The sequence below is a fragment of the Aplysia californica genome, unplaced genomic scaffold, assembly GCF_000002075.1.
Source record: "Aplysia californica isolate F4 #8 unplaced genomic scaffold, AplCal3.0 scaffold00441, whole genome shotgun sequence".
Taxonomy (NCBI): domain Eukaryota; kingdom Metazoa; phylum Mollusca; class Gastropoda; order Aplysiida; family Aplysiidae; genus Aplysia; species Aplysia californica.
Window position 1 is genome coordinate 13,118 of NW_004797711.1, and position 21,095 is coordinate 34,212.

General features: G+C 39.7%; 2 protein-coding genes and 1 long non-coding RNA gene across 5 annotated transcripts; 2 read left to right on the forward strand and 1 right to left on the reverse strand.

Moving 5' to 3' along the window:
* Positions 1-8: 8 nt before the first annotated feature.
* LOC101849483 (queuine tRNA-ribosyltransferase catalytic subunit 1) lies at positions 9-10,473 on the reverse strand. 3 transcript variants are annotated; one of them, XM_005104897.3, is made up of 9 exons: positions 10,211-10,469; positions 8,822-8,890; positions 8,180-8,318; positions 7,706-7,784; positions 7,076-7,191; positions 5,422-5,560; positions 3,916-3,991; positions 1,063-1,257; positions 9-162 (listed from the first exon to the last, which is right to left on the reverse strand). In XM_005104897.3, the coding sequence occupies exons 1-9, from the start codon at positions 10,433-10,435 to the stop codon at positions 13-15; spliced, it is 1,188 nt and encodes a 395-aa protein (XP_005104954.1). In that variant the 5' UTR covers positions 10,436-10,469; the 3' UTR covers positions 9-12. The 3 variants fall into 3 exon arrangements, with proteins under 3 accessions (XP_005104954.1, XP_012941614.1, XP_012941613.1); XM_013086160.2 differs by having other exon boundaries at positions 78-365; positions 10,211-10,471; XM_013086159.2 differs by lacking the exon at positions 9-162 and having other exon boundaries at positions 576-1,257; positions 10,211-10,473.
* Positions 7,584-10,341, forward strand: LOC106012637. The gene is made up of 3 exons (XR_001185106.2): positions 7,584-7,826; positions 8,204-8,348; positions 10,257-10,341. It is a non-coding gene; the product is annotated as an uncharacterized LOC106012637 (long non-coding RNA).
* A 307-nt stretch (positions 10,474-10,780) lies between the features above and the next one.
* Positions 10,781-20,775, forward strand: LOC106012635 (calcium load-activated calcium channel; the record flags this gene model as incomplete). The annotated part of the gene is given in 6 exon segments (XM_013086161.2): positions 10,781-10,914; positions 14,297-14,374; positions 15,854-15,907; positions 17,347-17,393; positions 19,319-19,386; positions 20,631-20,775. Coding segments are annotated over 6 exon segments (453 nt in total), but the record flags the coding sequence as incomplete, so codon positions are not given.
* Positions 20,776-21,095: the final 320 nt, after the last annotated feature.

Consider the following 21,095-nt stretch of genomic DNA (forward strand, 5'->3'; position numbering starts at 1 on the left):
CCCCCCCCTGTGCTACCTGAGATGTATTCCCACACTGTCCAGAGCATCCACCGCCCACTGCGGAAATTCTCCGCTAGGAAACATGTCCTTGAAGAACGACGTCACAAACTCCGGGAATTTGTCTGCAAGGATGCTCTCTCGCATCGACTTCATCAAGCGTAGCTGAGGACAGAATAAAAAAAAAAAACATTCATCGACTTCATCAAACGTAGCTGAGGACAGAATAAAAAAAAACAACATTCATCGACTTCATCAAGCGTAGCTGAGGACAGAATTTTAAAAAACAACATTCATCGACTTCATCAAGCGTAGCTGAGGACAGAATAATTTTTTTTAAAAACATTCATCGACTTCATCAAGCGTAGCTGAGGATGGAATAAAAAAAACAACAACATTCATCGACTTCATCAAACGTAGCTGAGGACGGAATTTTTAAAAAACCAACAACATTAGCGTGTCATTGTGGTGAAATTCAGATCTAGTCAAAATAATGAAATTGAAGAAACCACATTTCTCCGTCCTTTAGTAACCCCCTGTTTAAACTAAAAGAGTCCTATCAGCGTTTTGTGGATGTTTCGAGTCACGGTTTGTTGCGGGTTCTACTATCTGCACGCACTGAATGGAGATCCCCTTTTGGTTCTGAAATGACCATTCTGCTCCGAGAAAAATACACTCAGGAAAAAAGTACTATCTGCTTTTGCATTCAAAATGCACAAAACTCGGACATCCAATATCTCAAAAGTACCTAAAAAACTAAAATTAAAAAAATCTCCAGTCCGTATAAAATCATGCAAGTAAGTAAGTTATTCAGTGTTTAAGGCCACTGGCCCACATCCCATCATATAAAACACTCATTTGTAAAATAAAGTTTCCATAGTGAAAGAGTACAGGTGGTGCACACATCTTTTATCATGGGTTATAAACAATGCATATTTCATTCACTGGGTTGAGTACAAGCGGAAGAAAAAAGTAAAAAGTAAGTAAGATAAGGACAATCGACGTTTGACAGGAAAGAAAGAGCAAAGCCCAGCAGAGCGGCCACCAACCACCCACTGACGGTACCTGGTAGGCCACGTTGTGTACGGTGATGATGTTGCAGGCCGCGGCCTCCGTGTTGGCCAGTGTGTGGAGATACGCCCTCGTGTAAGTCTTGCATGTAGGACACAGGCACGACCCGTCGATGGGGCGGAAGTCCTGGGCAAACGATTTACTCTTGAGATTCAGCTGTCCTGTTTTCACGAGCGCGCATCCAAATCTCTGGAGACAAAGAAAAATAATAATAAATAGCATTTGCATAGCACAGGTCCCCACTCGAAAGCAAGCTCTATGCGCTTTACACTATATTATTACCCCAGCAGACCATAGAACACTCAGAAACATTCTCAACTTCCCGGGAAGCATAAAGAAAAATATTGTTTACATTACATAAATATATGATTTATGATGTTGTACTTAACTGTTCTAAATGGTGAGAAAATCATAAGCTGCTTCTTGTTTTTTTTGTTTTAGTAGAGGTTTTACGGCGCTAACAACTGCATAAGGTCATATGAGCGCCAGAAGATTAGATGTGTTACAAGAGAGTAACAAACATAAAAAAAGGAGGGGAGATAAGGACGATAGATCTACGTTTGATAGGAAAGAAGAAGCAGCAAACCACACCAGAGCACCCGCCAACCACCCACTTAGCTGCTTCTAAATGTGAAAAAACCCAAAAGAACTTGTGGTTGATTTTAGAAAAAGGAAGCTGCTCCTGCAGCCGCTCGGAATTAAACGAGAAAACATCGAGCAAGTGTCAGAGTGTGGCATCGGTGACCTAGTTAGGCTCTCGGACTCGCAACCGTAAGGTTGTAGGTTCGAATCCCGTCAGGGACCCTACGTTGTGTCCTTGGGATAGGCACTTTACACAAATTTTCCTCACTTCACCCAGGTGGGAATGGGTACCCGGCTATAGACAGCGAAAGATCTTGTCAGTTTGTTATTGTTTGAGCGCTTAATCAGCTGCTTGCACTGTATGCTTCCCGGGAAGCTGAGAATGTTTCGGAGTGTTCTATGGTCTGCTGGGGTAATAATATAGTGTAAAGCGCATAGAGCCTGCTGTTGAGAAGGGATATGCGCTATACAAAAGCTATTTATTACTATTATTATTATAATAAGTATTTGGGTGTTACAATAGACAACAGACTCAACTGGCGTATCCACACTTCTCTCCTACATAAAAAAGAGAACAAAAGACTATCTTTTTTTAAGGAAGCTCACGTATTTTTAAGTTGATAAAACATTGATGATGTTCATATTCTATCATTCAATCATAGAAAGTATGATCAATTTTTGTATAACAGCATGGGCCGGGAACACAAGACAACAAGATAAAGAAAAATTAAATCGACTAACACGGAAAGCATGTAAAATTTCATCTACATCCCCCTACTTGGATGAATTGTACATAACAGCTTGCACTAAATAAAATTAATTCCATCTTTTTAGACAACAAACATCGTTTGTTCCCTCAAATAAAAACATCAGTCAGAAGTAAAAGACCTAGGCTTCTGATCTGTAACAAAGAAAGATACAGAAGGTTATTTATACCATCATCTATCAAAATGCTTCCATCTTAAGCATCTTGTATAAGTATTCATATGACCTTAGAGCATGCATCAGAATAACATTGAGTATGTATCTAGCTTAAGATCGTTACTGTTTATATCACTGCACATTTATATTATGCATGTGACTGTAAGCCTGCGTGTGTGTGCATTCTTGCGTGTGTGTGTGTGTGTGTGTGTGTGTACGTGTGTGTGTGTGTGTGTGTGTGTGTGTGTGTGTGTGTGTGTGTGTGCGCGTGTGTGGGCATGTGTGCGTGAAACACCAAACCAATGTGCCAGGATCTGCACAATAAAGATGAATCTTATCTCATCTTATCTTATCTTATCTTATATTGACTGCTTCGAGAAAGACTCCACCAGACACCATTTTGAAAAGTGAGGTATGAGGGAGTCTTACCTGTCCACGCTGTTTTACACAAAAATAAATTCTGAAATTATGCAAACTGAGGCCAAAAATGTGAAATTATGCGATTCTATATATTGATTTTAACAAAGAATGATAAAGGAAATTAATCAGAAAATATGCCAAAAATGATCAAAGTTTGCTAAATTACACGAGGTACAAAAAACCACGGGGACAGACTTACACTAAAGCATTCGGTAAGGCAGACAGGGTCACAAACAAGCAAGTGTTAACTCATCCGCTACGCCCAGCCGTGGGCAGCGGCATGGCTAAAGTGACTTCCCTACAGCAAGCCGCCCCCGACGGCTCGAGAACCGACCTATAATTCTAGCTTAGATCTTATTCCAATCCACACATCCATGTTAAAATAAAGGTTATAATGTAACGTTGACTTCCGGGTCAAGCGTTTCCACCGAAATTCCCAAGTTTTGATTCAGTTTTAAAACACCATTTCCAAGTTTAAGCGACTTTGTTTATCGCGATGCTGTGCATCCTTTTCTAGATGTTTCCATGATGTCCCCGCCTTTTCCAATTCCACTTTTGTAACGCTCGCCTACATGTCATCTTTGGTCTTCCTTTCTTACGATTTCCTTGTGGATTCCACGTCAAAGCCTGCCTGATGATGCTGGTTGGGGGTCTCCTCAGAGTGTGTCCAATCCATTTCCATTTCTTCACCTGTATGTCTTCCTTTACTGGCCTTTGGCTTGTTCTTTCCAACAGTTCAGCATCTGTGACTCGATCGTACCACTTCATCCCCTCTATCCTTCTCAGACATCCATTTATGAAGCTCTCCAGTTTTCTTGCAGCTGATGCTATGAGCCTCCATGTCTCTGAACCAAACAGTACAACAGTCTCCACGTTCGTAAAACTCTTACTAAAACTAAACTATTTCACAAAAGAAAAACTTACGGCTGTGCGTGTCGGGAAAACGCAGTCAAACATGTCACATCCCAGGGCCACACACACCACCAGGTCAACGGCAAACCTGAAATGTAGAAAAAAGATAAAAAACATTATAAACGACCCATCACACCCCCTTTCCATGCAAATAGTAAGATCACACAGCGGCAGATATGTACCTCCAAAAACAACGAAAGAAAGATATAAAAGAAGTTTTTTACCATTTAGCATAAGGCTTTTGTCAGAATAAGCATAGATGTGTGTTGCACTTTAGAATATGCATCTATATAACTCCAAAGGTCTTGTAATTAAATTCCTGCATGCGGTTGAATGATGCATCTGATGTGATAAGTACATTCTGTCAGCTTTTACTTCTCTTTTCATATTGAATTTTAATGAGAGTAATATATAATTTAAATCTTTTATGTATACCTGCATGTGTTTTTACTGTCCTGTACAGCCAAGAAAAACCTCCCTCTGGGATAATTAAGTATTATCTTATCTTAAATATAAGACACCCGCTTTCTGAGTTCAGTTTAGGTAAAAGTTTTCCAGCACTGACAACACAACTAGGTCATTCCGACAGCTCAGTGTAAGACTGTGTCAAACGTCACTTTTCAGACTAGAGTGTCTGGGCCCCGGGGCGACCAACCCCAACCCAGTGTGGCCACAGGTGGCGGAGAGTGGAACGGCCTCTAGATATAGAGGTTAGCTGCCAATATCTCAATAAGCAGTCGCAGACCAAATGGCGGTGAGGATGGAGGGCGGGGTGAAGACTGTGGTGTGGGATCCCATTCTTCTACTCTATGTAAATTACCCTAAGTGCCCGTTGAAAGACTAGCCGGCGAGACTGGGGCGCGATATCCCTACACCCCGGGTAGATGGAACTCGTTAGCCAGTACACACTGTCAATCAGATTCCATCGATTTTCCTTCACAGAAGGGAAAGCCGCAAAAAACTAAAACTTTGGCGTAATAGAACCAATTCGATTAGCCACCTTGAAAAACAAACGAATTGAAATTTCAAGGTCACAATCAAATTTAGTTGCTAGAGAAGTGCTGTAAACAGAACACACTGCTGTTAACCCTTCCAGCCCCAGCCATTTTTGTGCACTCCCTAACCCCAGTCCCAGACAATACAGCAGTTTTTCAGAAAAAGGGGCATGCATTCTAAAAAGTGATGTAGTATCTTTGTAAAAAAAAGTTTAGATGATAATATATAATAATGCTTAACTTTAAATAAATAAATCTTATGAAAATTAAGTTTTAATTAGGTTTGCTAATTTTTTTTAATGCGCAACTTTGACACCCCAAAACTTTTTGGGACGGTTGGGAGGTACAGGCGCAGCTGAAAATATACGCGCATGGGACTTGAAGGGTTAACAGAAGAAGAAAGCACACAGGGGATAGGCTGTAAACAGAAGAAGAAAGCACACAGGGGATAGGCTGTAAACAGAAGAAGAAAGCACACAGGAAAAGTGCTGTAAACAGCGGTACAAGAAGAAGGCACACTCACCCGACCCCCATGAGATACCGCGGTTTGTCTTTGGGCAACAGATCGGTGGAGACTTTGACCATCTTCCAAAAGTCTGACTTCTCCTCCCCTCCGCTCAGCCCACCGATGGCGTAGCCACCAACGTCTCTCTTCAGAAGTTCTGTGCGGAGAAATGGTATCACAAAAAACTTTTTTACAACAACAATAGCGTTAACTCACTCAACCCTAGGCCTACACTTCCAGGTTGGCAGCTCTCCCTAGAGACTTTTACCACTTTTTGTAAAATTGAAAAAAATACTAAATGTTAACATATATCCTACCCGAATTTGGTACACATTTTAAAGATAAAAAATGGTTACTCTTCCAATTAGGCTATAGTCTGCTTCATACAAAAGTAGTGTTTTTGGTGACAAGGGTGAAATTGTCCACACTGATACTGTCGGCGAGATGGTTGGAGCGTTGCGCGTGCATATGGTACTAATAGTATAGGCACTAGGGCTGGGTGAGATAAACTGTCCCCACGGTTTTATGCACACAAAAAAATAAATCAGAAATTATGCAAACTGATCCCAAAAATGTGAAATTATGCAACTCTGTTAATTATAACAAAGAATGATAAAGGAAAATAATCTGAAAATTATGCTAAATTAGGCGGGGTGCATAAAACCCCGGGGACAGGTTAAACAAGATACAAAATGAGTATTCTGATTGTAACCCAATCAAATTCTGATAATGCATGCTTTAAAGCTCAAAGGAATACTTATAATATATTTATAGTTAAGATAGTCGAAGTTTAACGGATGATGGTAAGAATTACCTTCTGTATAGAACTTTCTTTTAATGAATCAGAAGTCTAGGTCTTTTACTTCATTTAATTTGAGGGAACAAGTTAGTTTTAGTAGAGGTTTTACAGTGTTTTTCTGGATGTCAACAGAGAAGTCCTTAAAGGGAATCAGACTTACTCTGCTCACCTCTCTAGCTTCAACAGAACAAAGTCTGCTTCGACTATCAAGGCACCCCGGAAATAGTGGGTCACAAGAGTGTGACAAACATACAAAAGAAGTAGAGGTAAAAATGACTATAGTAAGGATTAGGAAAGAAAAAACAACAGTTCCCTGTTGTAGATCAGGCACAGCTATGAGCGTGACATTGATGAATAAGCCCATTTACAATTCTACTATGCATGAACGAGAAATATCCCCCCTTTGGGAATGGCCTAAAGACACTTCAGTCAGTGGCACCGCCCCAGGGGGTGTGAGGGAACAAGGGATATTGGTTTACAATGGTTGAAAGAACCTAGCCCTCTCAATTTCACTTAACCGTATCATCAGGGCTAAAAGAATAACGGACAGAGATCACATGAAAATTTCACATCTGCAAATTGGCCACAAAAAATGTAACTGCGGTGACACACAAAGTCGGAGATGATGACCTGATGAAAATATTCTAGACAAAGATAGGGCGTTTTTTGTTGTTTGTTTTTTGTTAGAGAAAGGTTGCCTCTAACAAAATAAACAAGGAAAGCTTCTTTCACTGCTTAGAATTTGTTCAGTAAGTTATCATCTCTGTGTTACGTGTGTCAGTGTCACTGTAGTTTCATTTTTCATAGAAAGGTCCCAACACGTATGCACCACACACGCACACACATATACGGGCACAATTACAATTTTGATACCTTTCGCACATTTCTCCCTTAGCTCAGCATTCAAACCTCCTTGCACGATAGGAAACAGACACTGCTCCGAGGGACGTTTGTGAGCTGCGATACAACGGTCCAGCCATCTGATGGTTCTGTAAGGTCAAGGACAACACAATACAGTTGAACCTGCTTTATTTTTTTTTAAATAGTAGAGGGTTTTACGGTGCTCGCAACTGCATAATGTCATATGAGCGCCAAGGGGTGGGTGTCAACAGAGAAGTCTTTACAGGGAATCAGACATTTATATACCCTACACGGTTAAGTATGAACTCAAAATGAAATGGGAGCAAGCATCACGTGCCGGTGAACGACTTGTAGTAACGCTACAGGATTAGGGGGAGGGAAGTAGTCGTTTGTACAAGTGGTTGTCTTAGACAGGTGGCCTTTAGAGCAGGTCCCCCCCCCCCATTCACCATTCAATATTCCGGTTGGCTCCACTCTCAAGCATAGTAGAATTGTAAGTGGGCTGACTCATGTCACGCTCATAACAGTGCCTGATCTACAACAGGGAACTGCTGCTTTTTCTTTCCTGATCCTTAGTAAAGGACAAAATAGACAATTATTGTCGTCATGATGATGATGATGATGATATTGATGATGATGTACCTGTGCATGGCCTCCTCCAGCCTAGGTCCGGAGACGGACGAGTGGACGACGTCGTCCAGCTGCATGATGATGTCAGCGCCTGTGGTTTGTGCAGCCAGGGGAGAGAACCAAAGGCACAAACGTGAGGCATGGTGACAAAATAAGTTAGTTACTCCTCGCAACCCATGAATGGAGATGTCGGCCGAAATTTTAAACAGGGGTTGGATTTGAGGAATTTTAACTGATGCCATTTTTTTTTCAAGTTTAACATGTCTCTTATTATCATTTCATACTAATTAAATGAACAACAACAACATATTAATTTGACATTTATTTACTTACATAGGCTTGATATTAGCAGGGAACAACTGCAATACTACTATTAGGAATTGAAATGAAAAAGAACTAGAAGTTGTTAGTTATCATGTAAATGGGACCATATTGCCAGAACTAAAAACTATAACCATTTATTATTTATATATATTTTTGACCTACCAATTGCGTTCTGAATTTCAATAGATTTTTCTGGAGTCAGCAACATCATTGATCCATCGTGAGGGGATTTGAACTTGACACCTTCCTCTGTTATCTCCGCAAGTTCTAACAATGAGACCATCTGGAAACCTCCGCTGTCCTGGTATGACACGGAAAGGAACATGATAGAGTGAGCTTGGGTTTTACACGTCACACGTGTATAATAATTTGTCAATCTTTTTCAGAATACTTCTGTTAAGTTACTGCTCTCATTAAATAGCTAGCTAATAATTAAAGAGAGGGGAATGGGAATGACTTTTTTTTCTTGTGTACATTTCCGAAACATTTACAGCAAATCAAAAGAGGGATTCCAGCTTCAGATCACGAAAAAAATTATCAAGCCACTTGCTTAACGGTGAAACGATAAACGATCACACGTTTGAAAATTATCTAATTGTTCCTCTGACACATGATGAAACTACAGAATATTCACAAGAAACTTTTCAGGGCAAAACACACACAAAAAAAAATAATCTGAAGCAGCAAAATTTCTGTAACCAACCCAGAAAATGCACTACTGCTGGTTTACAGAGCATATAAATTATAGAAAGCCTTTTTAAAATTAAAATTAAGTAAGGGAGGGAAGGGGAAAAAAAGACTTACAGTCAACAGAGCTCGGTCCCAGTTCATGAACTTGTGTAGACCTCCTGCCTTCTCCAGCAAATCAGGACCCTAATCAAAGCAGTGAAAACAAACAGGATGCCATTGCCGGGATTTTAAGTTATTTCATGAAGCAATTTAATCATTTGTCATTTTTGTGTACAAAATTGAAAAAATTTAACTAGCCATCAACATCAAAATCAAAAGAAGTGAATGATCTAACAACTGTTACAACTGTGGGTGATTGTCCAGTGTCAGCTTGTCTGCTGTGATGACTCTGAAGATGTAATTCCTTTATACATTTGAGGAGCCGCCACTGTTGAAAAGGAATAAATTTTATTTGTCTGATGATTTCAAGGGAGATTTTTTCACCCACGTATAATTTTAATTGTGTCATAATATGCATGGATTTGGAATTTTTTGTGCATTAGTTTTAAATCATTATAATGACAATTTACAAGAAAAATAAAGGAAGTTTTTGTGTGCTTATTTATTCTATAAATTTGTAACAACAATAATGATACAAAGTGGCTAGCTGCACTTAAATACGGCTAGTCGTCTAGCCTTACTTAGAATCTAGGTTTGGCCCTATTGACCGAAACCTTTTGAGTACACAGGTCTCATAGATCTAGTCAATATTCATGATGTCAGTAAGGCACCTTTCGGTTCGTCTGAAATTGTAAACTTTAGGTATTGCAAACTAAAATTTTATATTTACAATTCAGCCTACGTCTAGCCGTACTTTTTAGGCCCTATTAGAAACCTGTTGAGTACAAAGGTCTCATAAGAATTATTCAGGTTTAAAACACATGCACTGTCAGTAAGGAACCTTTTGGTTTCATCTCAAATACAATACACTTAATTAAGGTAAATTGCAAACTAAAAATTTACTTACAATTTAGTACGCCTATTTTTTGTTGTTAGTCAGTCTCTACTAGCCATCATTAATAAGTAGGCCTACCGCTAGCTTGCCAGTTTAGCCGGCGATTGTTAAGAATCCCGCGTTTAATTCCGATTTGTGTTTTTCATTGCCTCAAGCATGTTTTGCTTTGGTCCCTTCTTACCGGGAGAAAGTTAGGGACAGGGTTAGGGTTAGGGTTAGGGACCAAAGCAAAAAAAGTATGCCTGAGGCTATGAAAAACACAAATCGGAATTAAAAGCGGGAATCTTAGCAATCACTGGCTCGCCTAGCTGTCAAGCCGTCATTAAGTACGGCTAGCCTCTTATTTTATCTTCTAACAGAGATTTCTTCTAATTCTTCTAAAACAGAATGAGGAGCGGGCTGGGAGGGAAGAGAAGTAGATCTAGATCTAGAAATCTAGTGTCTCCGGGAAGATGGAATAACAAGAGGCATGCAAAAGTAAAGACCAGCAAGTCAAGAATACAACTCACTGGTCGGTGTCCTAAATGATAGGTATTTCCCAACATTATTTTGCAGTCAAGTTCTCTCAGCTGATCGGGAACAAGCCCTTTCAACGTTCCTTGAGTTCCGACAGGCATGAAAACTGGAGCCTCAACTGTCGCGTGCGGGAGCGTCACTGCAGACGCCCGTGCTTTTGATGTGGAGCATTCTCCAAGAATTTTAAAAGACAGGGCGTGTTTACCACGACCAGCCATGTTGTGGTCTTGCAACTTGTGTATCAGCTACGAGGATTTCAAAGTGGTATGTTAGCTAATATACTATGGTCAATTGAGTTTATTCCAGAGTTTTCAGAAAACCCAAGTCGTAATTTTTTCTTCATTTTTATGGTCAAAGAAAAAATTGATAAGCTTATTTATTTGCTGATTAATGAACATATTCAGACTATATATTTTTATATTCATTTTCGGGATGATTTGAGGACTTTGTGAGCATTTTCAGATATCTAGTTTATTGTTATATATAACGATCTGCTTATTCAGACATGACAATACGGCAACTACAACAAGTTCCGGTAAATTGGAAACAAATCGTTGAATTGATTTTACAACTAGTTTTCGTTTCTCTAATCTCAGCCGACGGAGTGGGAAGAGCGACCGCAGAAAGATCACAACAATGTTGTCAGACTGCATACTAATTGTATTTATATCAGTATGCACAGCCCTTCTTGGAGAAGGTGAGTGGAATTTTAGAAGAATGTTCTCAAGTAATATGAATATAAATTCTAGATTCTAAATCTAGTTACACTTGGGCCGTACTAAAACGTGAAGTCAGAAGTCTCTCAGTCAGTCGTCTCAGCAGAGTCGGCACAGACAGATAGATACTTGTCATCGGGCATCAGTCGTGATAACAGTGGCAGATGTTATTGAACTTATTATTGATGATACTGTGGAGCACAGGGAAGGACATCCGTAACGAGCGATCACCCCTTCGAACACAATAAAGAAGAGGCCTAGACCTAAACCTACCGAAAGTGGCTATTCTCACCCGCTCGGAAGTTCTCGCAAGATCTACTCCTCCCCTCTTCTCTCTCTCTCTGTCTCTTTCTGAATACTGTCTATCGGTGTGGACGATCAAATTGACCAAAACAAAGTTAAAAAATGATGTTAAAACACAAAAGTAAATTAATTTGGTTGTCTACAAAGATGCTACGGCTATTTAACTTTTCGAATCGAGCCGAACTACGCGGGTCGCCATTTTGTTTTGTTCTCTCTCTTTCACTCTCTCACTCTCTCTCTCTCCACTGCCCACAGACAAAATTGTACGCTTTTAGTAGGCTACAAGTACAGTTGTAATGGAACGTTTGTTCACAGCACAGAATTCTACAATTTTTCTGTTATCACAGTGTAGAATTCTGTGGTTTAGGGTGAACGCAAAATTTGTTGGCCTAGATCTAGGCTATAACGGTGAACGCGCACCGGGTGAGAATAGCCAAAAGACTCGCCTGCACTATTCTCACCCCGGGTGAGAATAGAGGTGGCCAAACCTACCCCTAACCCTACCCTTACCCCTACCCCTACCCCTACCCCAAGTCCAAGCCCTTAATTCTGCTCTGTTTCATAGTGGTCGCTCGTTACGGAAGTCCTCCCGAGCACAGATAACCTGAACACTGAAAACTCGAATGATGTGCCACTCCTAGATCTAGATATTTTCTTTGTACTGTCAAAGGAAGTGGCTATTCTCACCCGGGGTGAGAATAGAAATCGAAATGATTATTCGGACTCGAGTCCGAATATGAAAAAATGTTATTCGGACTCTGATTCTTGTCCAGCATGACATCATTTCCGACTTCCTGTGACTCGTGAATCCGGCTTCCTGTCCTGCCTCACTGGTGACTCGCCTCAGGCTGGATAGTGACCGGGATCACTTCGGGCAAAAAGGCGTTTTGTAGCAATGCCAATCGGGCTTTCCCGCGAGGCGAAAATTTGGTCCCCGTTTACGGGCGATTTTGCGGACCCGGCCGAAGCATAGGTGACTAACTTTGTCAACCTCGGTCTGCTCTATTTCCGAACCAATCCGAGTGAAACTCGGCAACCAATCAGAAAATAGGGCAAACTAATGATATGTGGATGTTGAAGTTCGTACACATAAATTAACCTATACTTTTGGTGTCGGGAACACTTTCGTATCGTGTACACCGAAAACTATAAGGAGTTTGAATTTCAACGCCGAGGTGGTAATAGATCTATCTATCCTCTATTAGATAGTATAGTGTGCTCCAATTTGTACGTTCTGTGTCAAGTAGTTGTTTAGACCCAATCATAAATGCACGACTACCCCCCTATCCAAAGCGGCTTCGCACGGAGACCGGCCATTTTCCCCTCACTCTCGTGGCAAATGTATGTGACCTACAAATCCCCGCATGACTATTCCGGGCCCGTTCATTGGTCACTTGAAATAGGGCAATGGCGGGCTCGCGCATCCGGTTGTTTTTCTCTCTATTCCCCTGTAACATCGCAATGGGGGTATTCCGAGGCGAGGTTATCTCGTCTCGGGGTGTTCGCGTCTCAACGGGGAAAAAGAATTTTTAATTGTACGGCATGCTAGATTGAATTAACTTATTTTTTACTGTTGGCATGGTCTAAAGTCATCATAAAAAGCTTTGTAATTATTTAGTCACGCTGCCGACATATATTCTTAAAGATCCCATGTTGTGATACGATGATATAAATAAAATGGACTCATCCCGACATCCCTTTTTCGCAAAATCGTAATATGTACATCACAATTTTAATTATAACAAAATAACTACGAAATTGGTAGTAAATCTGACTGCAGAAATGATTTCTACACTCAAAAACACATTGGGTAGCCAAGTTTCTCTCGTACACTCCGATTAGTTACAGAACAGAGATATCGTCGATTTTCTTACAGAATCTGCTACTGCGTGGTCCACATTTTTGGAGTATTTTCCTATATGTGGGTCATCCATATTTTGTCGACCTTTACAACCCCATAACTTTTTTATTTATGAACCGATTCTCAAAATTCAAGAAGCATAATTCTTAGAGTTGAAAATTCTTTCTTAGGTACCAAAAAAAAGGGCAAAAGTGAAAATTTAAATTTTCATTGGCATTGCTACGTTTTGTGCAGGAGCCGAGTTTTAATCTTATGATGAATTTGAGGCCGGCCTGAAAAGTTATAGCGCTTCTAATAAATGTTTATTTGTCAAGAGGTCTCAGAAGCAATTAAAGATGACTCGTTAGCGTGTGTCGGGGTCGGATGGGCGGCCTGCACACGTGTGGCTGTGTGCGTGTCGGGGAGGGTGGTTGGGGGGGGGGGGTGGCACTATTGGTCCGGGCTTTGAACGTCGCATACACGTCAGTCTTCCCCCCCCCCCCCCCCCCCGGCAACTGATCATTATTACAATAATAAGCTAGTCTTGACGTAGATCTACGTAATGAATTGTGCGCTGGTCTATGGAATCAAAAGTTGCCGTATGCTCAGCTCTACACAGCAACACAACTTTTTCTTGGTAAACAATCGATATGACACAGGCTTGTGTATTTGAACGAATCAGTCTTTTTTTTTTTACACAGCTCATAATATGCAGGTGCCAGGTGGTCTGCTAATCTTCAATTTTACCTTTTTCTACAACAAAGAAAGTGGGAAACGTGGGGGGGGGGGGGGCGTATCAATGAGGCGGCGGGCATTGGATCTGCAGATAAGGTGTGGGGGAAACTAAAAAATGGCGGAAAACTGGAAGCACTGAACGTTAGATCTATAGAACGAAGACACTTCCTTTTTTCCGGACCCGAGTTCGGACTCGAATCCGAATAACGACGGCCAATAGAAATACGATCGACCTCTCACCCCGGGTGAGACTTGCCACGGGAGGCTTTTCTCACCCGGTGTGAAACAAGACCTGTTTTTCCTAATTTCGGAATACTTTCTATCGATGTGGATGATGTATTTTACGTTTCGATTTCATCGTGCCTTATGTTAAAGTTGTCTTTCCCAACTTGACCGTCGTCAGATAGTTCACAGTTTTATTATGAACTGTGGTCGCCAGAAGTTATTTTCCCCTCACATCATACAGAGTTACGCCTCTTCCCCAGGTCTGACGTGGCTGATGGTGTACCGAACAGAAAAGTATAAGAAGCTGAAGGCCGAAGTGGAAAAGCAAAGCAAAAAGTGTGAGTTTCCATGACCTTATGAATGCTGGCTCAACCAATTATTTTTTAGAAAATTTATATAATATTATACCTGGAATCTGAAGTTATATCTTGATTTTAGTTTTGAAAAAGTTGTAGTTGCGGTGTATGAGAAATGATGATGGGATGTCACGTGTAGGCCACTGTTTTTAAAAAAGTGTGAGTTTCCATAACCTTATGAATGCTGGCTCAACCAATTGTGTCCCGACGCGGTGGAATCAGGCTCTCGTCAATTTTGGGACGTGTGGAATTAATTAAATAGTTTTAAAGCTTGTCCATTTGTTTTGCTTTCTGTGAAAAAAATACTCATCTGTCATGAATAGAAGTGGAGATATTTGTCATTGAAGGAGGTGGGGGTCACCTGGTTTCAGAGGTAAAATTATCCAGAAAATGGCCGCCAAAGTTTGATAACTTTCATAGCTTGAGAGTCCTTGATAAATGAAAATTTACATTTTTCTGGTCCTTTAATCAACATTTTTCAGTAAAATCCACTCACAAATGTGTTGTTAATTGAACAACAATGGTGTTGAGCCAAAAAACAAAAAAAATCGATAAAAATTACCATACTGCCAGAAAAATGCCAGTTTCTTCACTTTCATTATTTTGACGAGCGCCTGATTTCACCACGATGCCTCACAATTATTCTTGAGAAAATAATATTATTCCCGGAATCTGAAGTTATATCTTGATTTTAGTTTTGAAAAAGTTGTAGTTGAGGTGTATGAGAAATGATGATGGGATGTCACATATAGGCAAGTGCCTAACCCCTACATGATGTCAGGGTTGGGGGTTTTTTCAACTTTTTCTTCCCCCCAATTTTTGTTACTCGGCACTACGAGCAGCTTGAATAACGTTGTAGACCCTTTCAAAATGTAATTTGTATTTTTTCAGTTTCAGTATCATATCGTTTTAGTTTTCTGGTAAAATCTCATTCAAAGCTATTGCAGAACATATATATATATATATATATATAAAAAATCTTTAATGGGGCATTTTTGGACGTACATTGTATGGAAGGACAGCATCATGGATCGTGGTGTTCGACATACGGGGTACGGGAACTGTCACAAAGGGGTTAACAAGAGTATCCTGTATTAGAGTGCGGTTAACAAGAGTATCCTGTATCAGAGTGCTGTTAACAAGAGTATCCTGTATTAGAGTGCTGTTAACAAGAGTATCCTGTATTAGAGTGCTGTTAACAAGAGTATCCTGTATTAGAGTGCTGTTAACAAGAGTATCCTGTATTAGAGTGCTGTTAACAAGAGTATCCTGTATTAGAGTGCTGTTAACAAGAGTATCCTGTATTAGAGTGCTGTGGACTGAGTCAAATAACAAAATGATTTACGTGATGCTGATAACGATGTTATTTATAATTTCATTGACCCTCGTAATTTCAAAATGTATTCTTGATCTTTCAACAGCGTTTAATATTGATCTATTACAACCTATTTTATTCTTCAGTGGAAAAACAGAGGGAGACTGAGTCCAACGACCGAGTTCAAAAGAAAAAATTGGGTGAGTTGTTCATCTTTTGCATGCAGAACTTTCATGTTGTAGCTTGTGTTAATTTTACTACTACTTTTATTATAAATAAATAGTATGGTCTAGAAAGCACGTAACGAAATCGGCCAGATGCTGAAATCTTTTTGTTATGTACGAATTTTGCTCATGTTCATGTTTTAAATTTTAAGAATTTTCTCGAAAGAAAAACTTTGGGACCTGAAAATCCTGTTGTGTATGATGTGCGTGTTTGACTTTGAGCGTGCTAGACTGTAGCCTATTTAGTATGAACATAAGTAGTCATTTAGTTTGAATGAGATGGTGAAGCAATAGACAGCCATTGTTCTTCAATTGCTGGTGCATTCAAACCTCATGGTTTTTCCATAGAGTCTAATTCATTTGCCTCTGCCACCTAAAAACAAATGCCAAAATTAATTTCATAGGGGGCAATTTTTTCGTTGTTTGTCCTTTCTTTGTCTATGCAGTATTGAGTTTTTGTAGTCAAGCTTTACGGTAGGTAGCCATTGATGGACGATTGTGTCTTTGGTTTGTCTTCTACTCTTGAATTACGCTGCGTATTTTCCAAAGTCATAACTTTCCAAGAAGTGGCATTGTGGGAGTCTTTAACTAATATGAGATTTAAAGTGTTTTATCAGTTTTGATCAAACCTATATGTGTCATGGCGCGGTGGAATCAGGCGCTCGTCAATCTTGGGCATACGGAGTTATGGGTATAATCTTAAAGCCTGTCCATTTGCCTTGCTTTTGCTGAAAAAATTATCTTTTTATCTTGAAAACAATTCCACATATATTTGAGATTGAAGGAGGTGGGGGTTGCCTGGCTTCAGAGGTAAAATTAGTGAGAAAATAACCGCCAAAGTTGATTTATTTCCTTTGCTTGGGAGTCTGTGGAAACTGAAAATTTACATCTTTTCAATGTATTTGAGTAAAACTCACTCAGAAATGTGTTCTTTAAAGGGCATGAAAGGTGTGGAGCCTAAAAACAAAAATTCGATAAAAATTACCAAAATTGCGAAAAAATGCCAGTTTCTTGACATTCATTATTTTGACGAGCGCCTGATTTCACCACGCTGCCTCTCATATGCGTATTAAACTTTCTGCATATTCAGTTGAAGTTCCCAGTAAGTCTGTTAATGATATATTATATCTAAGTATGCATGGGCATGCCTATCGTGTGTGATTTCTTTATTCGTATAATGAGCAAATATTACTGTTTGTTTTCGCAGTTTTTGATCTTTGTACTGGGATTGATGAAGAAGTGCCTACAGCTAGGTGCACTTGAAAGTAGGCGCTATAGAACTGGGGTCGACATTTTTATTATTATTTTGCCTGGAAATTGTTCCTTTTGTTCAGTTATGATTTATATATGCTTAAAGTTTAAGATTTATCGCTTCTATTTTTAGTACATGTACTTTTGTTTGTTCTCTGTTCCAGAGCGCCAAGAGGAAAAATTGAAGACAAACAGCAGAGATCTGTCTTTGGTACGTTTGACTTTCTTTCCAGCGTTCAACAAGTTGGTGGTGGTGAAATTACTTACTATTTGTATTTTAAAAATGTTTTTGGGTTGTTATTTCTTTCCAAGGGGGGGAAATAATATGTAATAATCAACATTTATATAGCCCTTAATCCCGATTAAAGTTAAAGTACACAGGCTCAGAGCCCTCTACAATAGAACAGTAACAGAAAATGTTTTGTTCTGACCAAAGGAAATTCTCTCTAAATATTCGTCTTATCAAATCTGGTTAAATAATAACTTTTCTTTTTCAATACATGCAAAACTCAACGAGTATTGATGGATCGTTTATTGCATAATGTCGCGGCTGGATCCGTACACAGATTGACGTGTGGGTTCAGTCAGCACATCCTGGTCCTGGGAACACGCTGTGTAAGAACCCAGTCGGCATTAGAGTCGAGCCCTGCTTTTCTCGTGTACTGAGTTGTTTCTGTGTAATTTTCATGCTTGAGATCCCGTTCTGAAAATAAAAATAAAAAATCCGCTGAAGAAACCGGTTTATTAAGCTGGCTCGCTGGCTCTCTGTCTCTCTCTCTCTCCCTCTCTCCCTCCCTCCCTTCCTCTCTCTCTCTCTCTCTCCTCTCCCCCCCCCTCTCTCTCTCTCTCTCTCTCTCTCTCTCTCTCTCTCTCTCTCTCTCTCTCTCTCTTATTGGGTATATATATGCTGCCAAGAAGGGCTCTCCAACTACAGATCTGTATTTTGGTCAGTCTTTTCACCAGCCTGAGATCCTCCTCCTCCTCACTATCTGGTGGATCTTGGCCTTCCTCTCCTCCTTCTTCCTTGGGAATTCAATTTAGGCTTTGCCTTTTTAGTTTTTAGTGTTATTATTTTGTGGAGTTTGAACTGAACTGAAGGAAATAAACTTTTCGAATTAACTTACTACACTTTTCCATGACTTGTTATTTTTAATCTGTCCCCGTGGTTTTATGCAAGAAAAATTCTGAAATTATGCAAACTGAGCTAAAAAATGTGAAATTATGCGATTCTGTTAATTTTAACATGTTAACAAAGAATGATGAAGGAAAATAATTAGAAATTAAGCAAAAAAATGATCGAATTTTGCTAAATTATGTGGGGTGCATAAAACCACGGGGACAGTTTAATGAAGGAGAAAGGAGTGAGGGTGAGGGCCAAGTGTTAAGAGCTAAGGTGGTAGGCTCCTTGAAATCTGCTAAGGAACCCAGTCACTTTAAGAACCCATTGGGAGGGGGGGGGGGTAGTTTTTAAATATATATAATTTTTAAATATTTTTTGGGCCTTCTGATGATGATGATCGGGTTCTTACGGAGTTGCAATGACATGACTTGTAAAAATAAAATTTTGAAAAGGGGTCTTTTTTTATTTTTTAAATTTACATTTGTTTGTTTTGTTGTTGTTGTTCTTTTCAATAGCACTCTGACTCTGCTTGACAACTTCTCTAGCCCAGAGAAGTTTGTGGTATCAGTGTTTTCTAGCCCAGAGAAGTTTGTGGTATCAGTGTTCTCTAGCCCAGAGAAGTTTGTGGTATCAGTGTTCTCTAGCCCAGAGAAGTTTGTGGTATCAGTGTTTTCTAGCCCAGAGAAGTTTGTGGTATCAGTGTTTTCTAGCCCAGAGAAGTTTGTGGTATCAGTGTTTTCTAGCCCAGAGAAGTTTGTGGTATCAGTGTTTTCTAGCCCAGAGAAATTTGTGGTATCAGTGTTTTCTAGCCCAGAGAAGTTTGTGGTATCAGTGTTTTCTAGCCCAGAGAAGTTTGTGGTATCAGTGTTTTCTAGCCCAGAGAAGTTTGTGGTATCAGTGTTTTCTAGCCCAGAGAAGTTTGTGGTATCAGTGTTTCACTGTGATTATAAAGTGGGTCTTGGTTAGGTTTTTTGCTTTCTTTATTAAATAATATTTCTCTTGTTTTTTTCCTTCAGGTGAAGATGAAGTCCATGTTTGCCATTGGATTTGCCTTTACAGCTTTGCTGAGCATGTTCAACTCAATGTAAGTCTTTGAGTACCTGGCTTAAAAAACTTGAATTCAGGAAAAGATAAATATGTGACACATTGTAGTGAAATAAGGCGCTCCTCAAAATAATGAAATGGAAAAATAGGGCATTTTTCCCATCAGTTTTGCAATTTTTTATCAAAATTTAGTTTTTTGGCTTAACACCTTTTATGTTGATATTGGCTTAACACCTTTTATGTTGATATTGGCTTAACACCTTTTATGTTGATATTGGCTTAACACCTTTTATGTTGATAAGAAAATACATTTCCATGGGAATTTTAGGCCAACTGAGAAACCTTGTTTAAAGCCACACAGTACGTAATTTTCAGTTTTCAAAGACTCATAAGCTATTGAAGTTACCAAACTTTGGCGGCCATTTTCTCATTAATTTAACAGCTGAAAACAGGCTACCTCACCTTCTTCAATCGCATTTATCTCGACGCCTATTCTAGCTAGATGGGTATTTTTTTCAATGAAAACAAGGCAAATGAATAAGCTTTCAGGTGATTCCGATAACTTCACTTGTCCAAAAATTGATGAGAGCCTGATTCCACCTCGTCTTTACACATATGTTTGATTAATCCTGTATGAAAATAACATATGTGTCATGGCGTGGTGGAATCAGGCGCTCCTAAATTTTAGGACGTATGGAGTTATTGGTATCATGTTATAGCTTGTTCGTTTGTTCACTTTTCAATGAAAAAAGCACCCATTATTCTTGAATAGAAGTCGAGATATTTGCAATTTAATTGAGGTGGTAGTTGCCTGGTTTCAGTAGCAAAATTAGCAAAAAAAATTGCCGCCAAAGTTTATTAACTTTCATAGCTTGAGAGTCCATGGAAACTGAAAATGTAAAATTTTTTTGTGCCTTTAATCAACCTTGTTTAGAAAAAAATCATGAAACAGAGAAATAGTTTGGACATATATACATGATGAAGAAGCTTCCATTTACTCTGAAGAAAGAACTGTTCAAACTGTGTGCTTTAAAGTTTTGGACTTTTTAATAATAATAATAATAATAATAGATAGCATTTGTATAGCGCAAATCCCTGCTCAACAGCAGGCTCTATGCGCTTCACAATCTATACTATTTCCCCGGCAGACCTGAGAGCATTCTGAAACAACCTCAACTTCCTGGGAAGCATACAGTGCAAGCGGCCATTTACAGGCGCTAAAACACTAACATACTGACAAGATCTTTCGCTGTCTTATTTTTTCCTCTCTCTTTCTCGGCACAGATTTGACGGACGAGTGGTGGCCAACTTGCCTTTCACCCCGATCTCCTTCATTCAAGGAATTTCTCACCGCAACCTGCCCGGGGAAGACTACACCCACTGCTCCTTTATCTTCCTCTACATCCTGTGTACCATGTCCATCAGACAGGTGCGTCGCGGTTTTGGTTGTTTTAGTAAAAGAGTTTTACGGCTCTTTCAACACAATCAACACAATTAGGTCATGTGAGTGTGGGAGAGAGGTGTTACAAGAAAGTAATAATAAACACCAAAAAAAGGAGGACGAGAGGTATGGCTGAGGTGTTTGATAGGAAAGAAGGAGAAAACCACACCAGAGCACCAGCCAACCACCCACGCAGGTGGGTGAAGACGTTTCAATGCTTCAAGTCCTTGTAAAGAAAGTGATTGGGTTTAACAACAACAACCACCCCCCCCCCCCCCCTCTACTACCCCCACCTACCATACAGTATC